A 13,491-nucleotide genomic window follows, 5' to 3' on the forward strand; every position below is an offset into this window, starting at 1 on the left:
GGGCGCGAAACACGGAATGGCGACAGTTTCTTGAGCCGTCGTCTTTGAAGTTATATCAAAAATCTCCCCCCAACACTTTGTTCGTTAGCACAGTAAGGATTTTTGCCGGGCAAAAGATGATTTTTTGTACTCACTCTGTAACCTCTGTGCAACAATTGTAGCATACTAGCATTTCTATGTAGTTGAACTTTCAAAGTATTGCACTAGAGTGTAAACTTTGAAACAGAAACGCATAAAAGCAGTATGTAAGAGTATTTATCTTTTAATCACACCCTCAAAGAGTGAGACTTGCCCTTTTTGTCGGCAAAAATGATCTCTTCACCCCTACAAACAATTTTCTTAGCTTGGCCTCTGGGCGAGTTAGAATACAAAGTAAGCTATTGCATGAATGTTAAGCTACAAAAACAGTGTACTTTTTCTGATCTCTGTATTTGTAATTTCTTGCTTTACATTTTTGCTCCATTATCTTTTAACTTTGTATTTCACGTTCCTCGCAAATGCACATATTTTATCCACGATTCCATAATTTAAATTTCAAAATTCTAGTTTACCATATAATGGATTTCATTGGATTCTCGTCGTCGTTTTGATTTGTTTGTACTTTTTTACCACATGACTTCATTTGACAGCTTGTTCTGCATATCTTTTTTCTAACATATTTAGATTTTAACTAGTGACTGGTGGTAACAGCAATAGGTGTCTAAATCTTTGTAAGGAGAATAAAATATTTACCCTAGGTTACTTTGAAGATATATTTGATCATATTATATAAATATATAAAAAAATGTACAAATTATATATTTGATTAATCAAGACCATTATTACAAATATCAAAAGTTTTATAGATGGAAAATGAATTTGCACAAAATGTTGCCTAGGACACTGAGGTAAACCTAAAAAGTTAACGAGTCCAGCGAACGGGTGAACGAATGATTACTTTTGATCGTGATATCTTTTAATTTTCCCCACATGGTCACAGATTGCCCACAAACTTAGTGCACTCTTATTTTCTGCAAGCTGAATGGGACTGATTCATACGAATTTCGATCTTTCCCTCTCACCCTTTGTTGCCACTGACTTTAAAGATAATTTTCTGGAAGTGCACTTGCAATCACACTTTTTTGGGATTTTTTCTAAGGGCATTAACCAATGGAAGTTACATTCATTAGTAAGATCCTGCGCAAGGATAGGTACACAAGCACTGTTTAAAGAAAGTCTAAATAACATATACCAGAACATTTTTATTAGTTTAACCAAGGTCTATTGTGACACGAAATGGGAAATTAGAAAGCATGTATTAGTTCAATTTCTATTTAAATAAGAAGATGCATATCAGTGAAATTTGTAGATTATTGAGTAAACTAAGGTTAATAATCGCCGCGATGTTTGCACTTCTTCTAAGAAAGTTTATTCGGAAAACAGCTGTAAATGCGAATGAAAGGATCACTCCATTCCGCAGTAGATTTTTAAAGTAATTTGACTGATTGTTTACAATGGGAAATTAAATCCTCGTTGTTGCGTCACCAGTGCAAAATAAGGTACTGCCCGGTAAATTTCGGAGGTCACTTGAATTCCCATTGGCTACATTAGACAATAGGCTATTGTTAAAATTCCAATGGTAAATGTACCACAAAGCTTTTTGTTGTCGTGAACGGTTGACTAACGGGTCATCGAGATATAAATCTGCCCTATTGCCTTTCTCAATCACAACATTCTGTCCGAAGCAGGAATCTTTTGGCATCCATACCGACAAGCCGACACAGTTTGAACGAAAAAAATTGGAGTGAGGTTGCTGCTTAAATTGGTGAAATGGCGAAATTGGTAGTACTAGTTCAGCTCTTCATGCTCTTTTCAAAGGCTGAAGGAACATCATTTAGCTCGTAAGTAGCTTAACAAACTATTTTGTTTTACACTGATTTTCAGTATAATTTTTTTATTTAACTAAAACAGCTCATAATCGTCAAAGGAAAATTTGTTAAAAAAATTTAAAGGTTTTTTATAAGGTGTAAGGATTGATGGAAACATAAGAAGCATTGACAAGATATTCACACGAATCGAGAAAGAGCATGGTTAATTTTATTCGAACTTTTAACTTGTGAGCGGTTATATTGGTACCTAAAGAAACTGCATGGACTTCTCCTCCAAAAATCAACATGTTTTCTAAGTGTCTTCTGAGTTAGTTTTCTCGTCGAGACATGCTTTACTGATGCAACTACCTTCAACATGCCATTTTTAAAGCAGAACAAAAGAACCACTGAGTTTTGTGAGCATAACTAGGCCAACGATCTTGGGGGTTTGGGGGGGGTGAAAAGGGTTTCCAGGATTTAGAGGGGGCAGCATTTCACTCTTCCAAAAATATCTTCCGCCCCACTCATCACCATATATAATGACTGGCCCCTTCTTTTGAATTTGCTTTTTAATAAAGCTTACATATCACGGCATATTTTTTCAGCCACATTACAGGAAAGGGACCACGAAATTGAACTTTGTGGGCTAAGAATCAAATTTAGCGATGTAGGAGGACCCACCATGGTTGGGTCCAACGCGAAAGAAATGTTTTAGGAATTATACCTATAATAGGAATTATAGAAGGGCTAAAAGCATCTCCCAGAGTAAAATTCAAAAAAATACTAAACCGCTTAGGATAGAAAATTCGGCGGTTCTCAAAAAAACACTGATAATAATTTATTGAGAAGAATTAGAGAGGGGAGGAGTCATGCTTAAACTCTAGTGACAGACGTTGGGGGAAGAAAAAAGGGGGGGAGAAAAAAGGGTGACCTTTCTGGGTGAGCTGTTGTATTGGTTGAGAGTATTTTATTTTCGTTACATCTTCTTGTCTCGAGAAGGCCATGCTTACACATCCAAAATTAATACATTGCAATAATATAGAAAATGATTTACTGAATTAAAACGAGTTATAGATATGAATTTAAACTGAGACTTCGAATGCTTAAATAGAACAGCTTCCGAAATCGTTCACCCCTATAACTCGAAGCAAAGACAAGAAGAAGCAACAAGGCGTAAACAGGGGCGTCAAGAGGGAGCGTCAAGAGGGGGCGTCGAGAGAGGGGGCGTCGAGAGAGGGGTTAGGGGGAAAAGGTCTGGGGCCCGTGCTCCGATGGCCCGTGCCATCATGCCGGTTTTGGGTGTCCCTGGAGATGAATTTTTCATGGAGACTGTTAGGACATAACATATAGACAGTGATCCAGTGACACAACCATCCGTATTTTTATCTGGAACTTTCAATTAGTGTGCGAACCATGTCCTGAAGACGCTGTAAATGGTTGACTTTGGTCTCAGACAGGCAGCACATGATATGGAATCACATGATATGGAATTGGAATCACAAACAAGAATAGCATCAGCAAAAGCATGGATAAAACATAGTAACTACGTATAAAACAATTTTATAACCGAAACAGTTCAAACAAACGAAACGAATGCGACAAGAAGCTAAGATATTTTAACCTAGTAATAAGTTTACGCTAATAATTATATAGTTTTTCTAAGACTTTTCAGAAGGAGGCGATCTATTATCAATACCTCCTACTAGTTAAAGCAAGTTTGTTAGCGAATTGTGATACACAACAATTTCCCCCTACATTAAAAATGAGCTACATAACCATAACCCTAAATCTACTCGTATGTAACACATCAATTTTTCTTATGACCTCGTTTTGAATTATACTTCGAATTTCTTTGTTTAAAATGTTTGATTTCGAATTCACATTAAAGAACAGAGTGTTATTCTATTTGCAAGTTTTAATGATAACATTGATTTTATGACGACATAAACTTAAAAGCCATGCAAAGGATTTAAGCTTGATAAAAAACTAGAGGGGGAGTGGGTTTCACCCAGAAGGATTTGCGGTCAAATCCCTTCTAAGTTTTCAAACTTTATAATGCCATAAAAACTAAAATACAAGCATTATTTTAGTAAAACTGCGTGAAAATGGTTTGTATTATCTTTATCGTTCATCAACATTACGATGTCGAGACATTGTTCCTCAAAAGCTGTTGCTGTTCCTGCTTTAGTTAGCTAAGTCTTTGTTTGCTTGCATTTTTAAACATAATGACATCACTTTGCTTTCTGAGCATAAGAATTTGGAAAGGACAGATAAAATGCAAGACTGAGGTGTTGCTAAAAACCGTTCACCGAGATGCTAACAATAACCTAAAACCGTACAATTTTACAACGCAAACAACATGCAATTGATGTTCGATTGAAATATTATTGAAGAACTAACAAAAGAAAATCAGTAACGAAATTAACACAAATCTGTCAAAGTTATTGATTTTTTGCCTTATCATGCATGGCAAGTCTTTTCATTATTTGTAGATTATTTCTGCGTATTTACATGAAACTCAAATTTATCTGTATTTACATGCAAGTCTCAACAAGTGGCATTTGTTGTATTACCCAAGTAGACTCCACATTAATCCTTAAACATGACTGGACATGATCTTTGATAATTTACAATGCCTACCAATTTGCGTTGCATTTAATATCTTTCATTCCTTTCCCGAAAGAAAAATTTCTATTTTCGCCCCCTACCCTCTAGAACAATTGCAGAGAAATATCTTAAGAGAAACGCAAAAGAAAGTGCTTCCGAAAATCCTAGCCCGTTTCATAGTAAATCAAAATTGTTCCTTGGGGGAGAGAGGATGATTGATTTTGACCTTGCAAACTGACGTTAGTGTTCCAAGACTTATGGCAGACATTGTAGCTTTCATAAAGAAAAGGCTTGGTGTACCTCAAAGAAGCATACTTGCACCGCTGTTGTTTATAAGAACTATGGTTAGACATTATATCTCCCTCACAAATGCCAAGTTAGTATCACATAAGATTTTGACAATTGGCAATGACATAAGATTTAGAAAACATGCAGATGAACAAATCTGAAGGACTCGGATTATCAATAAACTGTGAAATTTATTGAAGACATTTTAATTCAATATAGTTTTTGAAAGACAATACAGATAGTTTTTGAAGATAATTAGAATTATTTGACATTCTTGATGTTCTTAATTCTTAGATACATGACGAAGAATGAAGAGCCCCTCTTTATAAATGGCCCAATGAGTTTATCTGATCGCATTGCAATTGTTGGAGCGGGTGCTTCAGGTATCCACATGGCGACAATGTTGAAAAATAAAGGCTTCACAAACATTGTGATATATGAGAAAAATGACCGAATTGGGGGCAAATCAATGACAATAAGGGACGCAGAAGGGACAGTGCAAGAGCTTGGATCGTGCTGTATTGGCCCTGGCTATGAGAATAATATCATGAAGATAATCGAAGAATACGCGCCTGGAGAGCTTGTTCCAAGGCAGTTTGGCGACGTATGGTTGGATGGTGCTGCAAATGCCACATCGTATGGTCATTACGTAGTGAAAGAAACCATGAAATATTTCAATACTAACAGTGTTAAAGAAGCACTGTTTAAACTTTTCCAAAAGATTGACGAATACGTATCACTTCACAAAAGCCTTTTTCCCATGTATGAATTTGAGTTAATGCCAAGGCCCAAGCCCGAGGTGATGAGGAACCTAAAATGCACCTTCTTGCAGTTTTTAGAAAGACATGACCTAAGAGGGCTTCTGCCTCTGTTGCTTGTATCACATACCCTTCAAGGTTATGGCTACCTCGATGAAATTAGTGCAGTATACGGTCTTATTTGGAACACACCCTTTCTTATGCAAAGCTTCAAAGAAATTATGAGTGGAGACACTACACCACGTGAGTATACTTAGAGAAAGGCTCTTGCGCAACAGGCGTGCTTTGCGACAACTAGACAGATACTGTAAAGCATGAAGGTTGCACAATAGCCATAAAAATAACGTACTGAAATCCATTTGCTTGTCAGAGTAAAAACATAATAATGATGATGAATAATTTCTAGGATGATGAATATGATAATTTTTGTATAGGTACATTCATGTTGCGAACTGGATTCCAGCACTTGTGGGAAAAAGTTGCAAAAGTTAATGCTCTGAACATCAGGCTGAATTCGAACATACAAACTATCAAACGAAGTAGGTATGGGGTGCAGGTGTGTGATGCTGAAGCCTGCTACAGCCACGATTTTCTGATATGGAGCGGAGAAGCAACGCGCAGTTTGCGAGTGCTAGATAAACCTACAAAACTGGAAATAAATTTGTTCTTTAAATTGTCACCCGACTATTTGGTGTCATCTTTGGTTGGTTTAAAAGGAGGTATGGTATTAATTTCGTTTTCCTTTATCTTACATTCCTTTGCTTTACATTTGATGGGGGTTTGCAACGATATGCTACTTTTGCTCATAAGTTTACATCTAATTCAAAATTAGCAAACGACATTATTACTTCACCAAAAAGATACGTGAAACTTAAAAGAAAGCACGATACTCGGTAGCCTGTGTTCCAGACCCCTAACTTGAAAGTAGGGGTCTGGAGCACAGGCTAGATATTCGGTTCGTCTCTTTCAGCTGAGTTATCATGCAGTTTTTTCATTTTAAATGCCATCTTTTATTCAAATGTAGTGTTTTTGTAACACGGGCGTAACATATTTCAAAGTCACTGCTAGAGCTTTTACTCCTATAATTGAATTTCGATGAATTATTTTTGCTGCTGCAATGAATTTGCCTACGCTGATGCTTTGAAACGCATTATTGACACCAGGGTAGCCTTACCTGACACAAATTTTATAGCAAGCTTATGTAGGCTCTGCCTAGAGTGATTAACCTTAGGAAAAAGGCTATCCTACCTCTTTGTAAACAGACAAAATTGTATTGAACGATACATTATGGGTAGTGGCAATTGGTAATGTCTAGTGTCGTAAAGTTTAAGGTACCTAATTGAGAAAATTTTCCTATCCATCCCCAGGAAAAGAAAGCAGCACTGCAACCGGCTATTGGTTCGACAACATCATAAAGAAAAGAAGCGTGTCTGTATTGGCGTCTCGTAACACTAAGAGAGTATTCGAGCTTGGTGGAGTTTATCCGTTGCAGCAAAGCTCTGTATCAGGAAGTCGCTTCGAGCTCGCATATCAGTATAGTCCAACCAGACCCTGCAAACCACATGAAAAAGCATTGCTTCACTTTTACGAAACAGGTGCGACCGAGGCAAAGATTGCGAGGCAGGTCGTCTGGCGGTACTTTCCACATTTCTCAGTTGAAGAGGCAGCCGCTGGGTCTTTGTGGGATATCTTGGAAATGCAAGGAAAATCAAGAACGTGGTTTATTGGTTCCTCTGTCAGCTTTGAGTCACTAAAAAGTGTTGTGGAGTACAACAAGTTATTAATTAGTATAATGAGGCCACTTGAAGAATGATGATGGTGATACAGCATCATTTCACACTTGGTCTGCCATTTCTAAATGGCCTATGATAAACCTATTTACTCTATACAGGTATTGCCTTTTGTTATAAAGGAATATTTTGCTTGGATATTATGTAACGAGCTGATATTGTAAGCGTTGTTAGATTCATATTTATATCTACAACTGTAGCCCCTTGACTTGAAAGCAGAAACTATGAATCAAACTTTTATGTCTGCCGTTGCCAACACAAAACATGACGCAGGATTAAGATGATTCAAAGGGCGATTATGAGAAAAGAGAATCCAGAAAAGCGAATTGACACAAAAACAGAACTAAGACAAACAGAAAAAGACAACTCTTTCTACTCTTCAACTTTCTTTGACTCAACCTGTTCTTTCTTGCACCTTGAAACGCTAAGATAGGTCGAATGTTCGTCAACTCGAACCATTTTCATCTTTTCCTTGGAGATTTGAGATTCAGAATCATTCATTTCAGACTTAGGCACCACCCTTCTTAAGTGGCCATGCACTTGACTATGTTTCATTAATGATGTGAGCATGTCAGAATGGTTTGAAAAAAAATAAAACTGCATCGATCTATTAGATCTGTTATCCAAATATAGGGGTCAAATGTACAGAAGGTGAGGAGGGAATCTCATTAAAGTGCCACTAAAATGAAAAATTGAAATTGTTTTATTGTTGATTCTGACAAACTAATCACCGCTGATTTCGAAAACAATATTAGTTTTTTCGCCTTGGGCATATAAATAGGGATTTCTGGGGGTTTTTTGCGGGTAGGTCGTGCGAAAAGAGGCTGGGACGAGTGACGCATTAAGATTTGCGGAGTCAATTCAGCTTTTGTAAAACGTGAAACAAGCATTAAACTTGATAAAGACAGGCAGTTTGATATGCAGAAAAAGATAGGATGTGAATATACGCAGAAAAATATCACCTTATGCTATTTAAAGACTGGGGTACCAGGCTCCAGACCTCTAAGCAGTGATCATAATTTAACTTTTTGTTCGCGATACAAGCATGAAACTTGGTAGATATAAGTATTTTGATACGCTAAAAAGATAGCATGTAAATAGATGCCGAAAAGTATCCCCTTGTTGTTTTACAGAAGGGACTGGCTATTTACAGAAGGCTATTTGTAGTTTTACATTTTAAGGCATGATTTTGGCGGCAACTGATGCTTTGACAGTGGCAACGTAAGTTGGAAAGTGGGAACAGCGCCGAAAAATGTGCAATTTGTGTGGTTCTATTATAGATAAATTGCTTCCCTTGATCAATTTGCTCCTTAGAATCAAGTCTTGCTACAAACTGCACGCAAAAGTTTGCTTATTTCGTATGAGCTTGTAGTTAGATAGCTAGTGATATTTAGAACACATTTGGGTCGGAATATACGGTTCCGTGACAAATCTTAGTGGACCTTGTTTTTAAAGTTGCACTTGGTTATTTAAAGTACGCTCTACAAAATGAGTCTGGATACATTTTGATTTTCGATAAGAATTTGCCGGAAATGACGTCATAAAATTGGCACCTGGAAAATCTTTTTAAGGCCATAACTTGAGATTTGCGATAATTGTTTTTAGTTATTTTGATTTAGACAATGACTTGAGCACACAACATTTCTTGGATCTCAGTTATACCGGAGCAGTATGATCAATATATTGCTTTTGAGTTCAAGCAATGACGTCACAACATAATTTGCCGACATCATCAAAATGTGATTTAATGTACATCAATCAAAAGATTTTCTCGTGACGAGTCGAATGGTGTATTACTTCGACGAATTAGACATACCTGTCTCAAGTTATGGTCGTCGGATTCAGTAGCACTGACTTGACAGAGAACATCAATAAAAAAATCCAAACTTTTTATTTCAGTGGCGCTTTAATGAATAATAACAATGATAATGAATTATTAATTATTGAAAAAAATACAAGTTTCTGGAATTTATTTACATCATTTTCTATAACCCATGGAAGAAAAAAAATTGGAAGCGTTTACAGTGAGTTCACAATGATTTCGACTGCAAAACGCAAGGGAGGGGGTGAGAAATTCTGATCGATTGTGAGTTAAAATTTTAGGCATCCAAACTGAAACAGCTGGAACGTTAGAAAGAAATGATTGAGAGAAATTATGAAGAGCCAGTAGAAGCATCAGCTCAGCCCATAGACTTTTAAGTTCTTGGATGTAGAGGGCAAAAAAGAAGATATTGAAAATGAGCTGAATATCTTATTTGTTGATGACGAAGGAGATCAAAAAACTTAAAATCGATGTGTTGTGGATGTATAGTAATGCACAAACTGTATCAAGGATTATATTTTTTGTTATTTTGAAAGCCCATCAGTTTAAAACGAGATTTTTCCAGCGTTCAAGTATTCGGTAAGAAAATATTCGGTTGCCCTGCTTTACCGAAAATAGAAACTTTTGGTACTTTATGTATACTACAACACATCTAAGCAACTAGCTCTCGAGGTCATGTGCCTAAGCTCTTCATTTAAATGACTGTCAACTCATTGGTTGACCGGAAAAGAACCGGGCACCACCCAGTACGTGGGACTCGATTGTTACGACAGGGGGTTCTGAGCCATTTTTCATGTTTTTACGCTAGCCTCCATTACATTACGCAGGTGGCTTGACCCTGCCTACCATTGACAATGGAGAGAAAACGATGTATTCATAGCATTTCATTTAGAATTTTTATAATTATTCCTAAATATAACTCTAACAACTATGTAGCAAAGTTTCAAGAGAGAAATAATTCAATTTATTTCCCGAATCGGATCAATTGTGATCCCCTCTTCTGTTGCTCAGCTCCTTCATCTGTATTTTTTCTGTTGTTGGCAAAGTCCATGGCATTATTACCAACAAGATGACGAAAGTTAACCTTACCAAGGTTACTTTCTGCTGCAGCAAACTCTTCGCCAGATGGTGATTTGACCCTGTCTCCATGGTCCTCTACGTTTTTTCGGTCAGCAAAACCAAAACGCCCTTCTACGGGGTATGGAGCTGTTTCCCTCCATCTTTCAGCGCCACCTGCCGACAATGCCTCGGATTCGACATTATCATTCCGAAATGATCTTCTAGTTTTGAACAATCTATAGCGGCGAAGTTGAAGCATTTTGCGATAAATTTCAAGTCCATTGACACTTCCTTCAGTAGTTTCCCTATTGTCGGCTCCATCTGCGTCTGTGCTTCTGATGTCTTTATTTGCTTCTATCAATCCTAACTGGCCTGGTTTTTGAAACTCGTGATTGTGTAAAAATAACTCTTCCCAGACACATGCTTCAAACTGCTTATAGACATCAGAAAATTCGCGCAAACTCACTTCACCATTGATTTTAGACCGAAGGGCACCTGATGTTGACTGGAACTCCTTCCAATGAACTTTTCCACCTCTAGGAAAGTCCCCGATGAAATGCTTGAAGCAAACATTAAGACGCTTCAACAGGGCGTTGGTGGCTCCCAAATTGTTGAACATCGCTTCGATTTTACTTCTGGTTGTCTGCATATCTAGTTCTTCTGCTGCCGGTAACACGTCTTGCCTGCTCCATTGAAATGCGCTTGAAGCCAAGAATACGACTAGATAAATCTGGCATATCTAGAATGCAAATTAAAAATGTTGATCGAAATGGCTTCATGCATAACACGTTTCACAAGGGCACGAGCAAAATTTTGAAATATGTGATGATGAATAAAAATATGGCGTATCTAATGTCTTATGCAGCCCAATTTGCTTTGTAATTTTCAAGGGTGGCAAAATTATTGATCAAAAGTTAAATCCGTCGTAAATTAGTTAAAAAGATATGATGCAACTTCTGCATAATATGGAAATCTATAGTTGTAACGAGCTGTTATCTAATTGTAAACTTGCAATCTACAAAGTTAACATTCAAAGGAATTAGATTTTCAAAAATGGAGACTACTGTGTTACTGGTCTGTCATAAAGTGCTCGATATCGTGTGGGCAGAGCTATACACACTTTTGGTGTATAGAACAGGACGCTTCTAAGATATTGCAACTCCTAGTTTTACGCTTGATGCAATCATCAGACAACTTATATGGAATCCTACCTACATTTGTGCGCTAGCCTTGAGATGAGTTTCAGACTGTTTCGATTGACGAGACTAGCTTTGAATTCAAATTAAGTCTTTTGTATATTAAAAGGCAACCTGGAATTGAAAGTAGCAAAAGTCAGATAGCTGCATTAATACTCAGCGCTTCCAGAAAATTTATCTCACAAACAAAAATTTTAATGCATTTATAAAGCAGCACTTACCATTTTCTTAATAAATAAACTCTTTCTCGTCAATAACCTGGAAGAGAATTAAAGTCAGAAGACATCGAACACTCTATATATACTTTTAGATAAGTGTGATTTTCTAATGTGCAAAATTATGCTCTATTCAGATCACGAATTGATATAAGCCAATAAATCTGTTAAAATCAACAACAACGATAATGACCCGCACTATTTGCTGCTGCTCCGCAGCTGCAACCTATTTACCCAGCGAACGCCCCCAACCATAAAGAGAAACTGGTGTGATTCTTTAATAACTTAACAACGATAACACTGCAAGTCACGCATTTTTCATATTTAGGACGCCACACCTGTTTGCTTAATAGTCAAGTGATAATTTTCGAACGGGATAATTGTTCTGACCTGGATCTGTATCGAAATATCTGAACTGTCACGGGGCTACCGAAATTGAATGACGTAATTCCAATGGCCATAACAAACGGATCTACCGTCTAATAAAAACAATTTTTAGACGTATTGTTTAACGAAATATGCCAGTTTGCGATTTCCATGATTTGTTATGAGGTGGTTGAATGATGTTTTTTCTATTGATTGTAAAATTGAAGAGGTTTGTTTTAGACGTGGTTCGTGTAATGTTTTGAATAAATTAACACATTATGACGTAACGGTACTTAGAGTTAGTTGTAGAGCACGAGGCCATGGAGTAAAAACGTATTATATGTGAGCACATGATTAGGCCCTTTTTCACAACATAACAGTTCCAACTGCTTCCCTACTTAAAAAGGCCTTGTTGTATTTAGAGGCTGGTGAAGAGCAAACAGTGTATTAATACCTCTTTCTGCCCGATCAGAAATGTATTAAAAACGCCTTAATTAATACCCCCTTTACTTCTTACCAACATAGCACTTACGTTTTAAGTATCACAGAAAGAAAGAAATATGTATCTACTAAACCATCAAATTTTTCAAACGTAAAAGTTATTTAAATAACAGTACGGTCCTCTTATTCCACTATCAGAGCCATTTTATGTCTATGTTTGCGAAGGGTGCATCGGCAACCATACACTGGTTTCACCGCTGCCATGGATTGCTAGCAAAGGAAGATACAAAGGACAAATTCGGGATTGGCAGTGAACTGAAAACAAAAGAACTTCAGAAACTACGATCTCACTTAAAAGCCAAAACATTTGACCTTACAAAAATTTCTGATCAAGACCACAGCGGTATGGTAAGCATTCAATTTAGTCAGGGACGTCACTTCACTAATTTTTTGGGGGGGTGTAAACACTATTGCCCTGCAAAATTTTTCCTGTAAAACAAGTATAGATGTACTGTACTTATGAATATATTACATAAGTACATATATTATTTTCAAAAAGCAACACAAACCAACAATCGCAATAAAAAAGTCAATAATTAGTCTATTTTCACACTAATTTACTTAATTGAAATTCTTCTCATTTTTTTTCATGCCATACTTTTAATACTTTATCAAGTGGGATAGTGTCTGTTAGGTCTTTCTCACAAGCAAGTAGAATGAGATCATTCAATCGTTCATCTTTCATCCTTGATCGCAGCAAATTTTTAACAATCTTAAGTTTGCTAAAGGTTCGCTCGTCTTTAGCCACAGACACAGGTGCTGTAAGAGGAAGGCTGTAGCATTTGTAAACCGTTGGGAAAAGTCGTCTGTTTTCATATGAAAATTTGGCAGCCTCTTTGACGGAAGTTGGCTGGATCTGTTGCTGTTCAATCATTGACTTAAAAACATCTAGCTCACATAATATAACCCCTGCTTCAATATGAAAGCCTGGTGGGAAAAGCTTTCAAAGATCGTGGACTGTTTCTGGGTTTATCGTTTTGAATGGTGGCTGCAACGCCATTGCCAATGGCTCAATTTTTTTAAGCATGCCTTGATATTTTCA

The 13,491-nt window shown here is 37.0% G+C and overlaps 2 protein-coding genes across 2 annotated transcripts; one reads left to right on the top strand and one right to left on the bottom strand.

The window, feature by feature from the left end:
- The first annotated feature begins 1,632 nt into the window (after window positions 1-1,632).
- On the top strand, window positions 1,633-7,505 carry LOC135686825 (uncharacterized). Its single transcript, XM_065203178.2, has 4 exons — window positions 1,633-1,880; window positions 5,037-5,743; window positions 5,935-6,219; window positions 6,868-7,505. Exons 1-4 carry the CDS (start codon window positions 1,810-1,812, stop codon window positions 7,311-7,313), a joined length of 1,509 nt encoding a protein of 502 aa, XP_065059250.2. The 5' UTR covers window positions 1,633-1,809; the 3' UTR covers window positions 7,314-7,505.
- A 713-nt stretch (window positions 7,506-8,218) lies between these two features.
- LOC148960089 (uncharacterized) lies at window positions 8,219-12,809 on the bottom strand. The gene is made up of 2 exons (XM_089109067.1): window positions 11,589-12,809; window positions 8,219-10,910 (listed from the first exon to the last, which is right to left on the bottom strand). The coding sequence occupies exons 1-2, from the start codon at window positions 11,589-11,591 to the stop codon at window positions 10,077-10,079; spliced, it is 837 nt and encodes a 278-aa protein (XP_088965193.1). The 5' UTR covers window positions 11,592-12,809; the 3' UTR covers window positions 8,219-10,076.
- Window positions 12,810-13,491: the final 682 nt, after the last annotated feature.

This window comes from Rhopilema esculentum, chromosome 6, assembly GCF_057945365.1.
Source record: "Rhopilema esculentum isolate cy_ngs chromosome 6, ASM5794536v1, whole genome shotgun sequence".
Lineage (NCBI taxonomy): Eukaryota > Metazoa > Cnidaria > Scyphozoa > Rhizostomeae > Rhizostomatidae > Rhopilema > Rhopilema esculentum.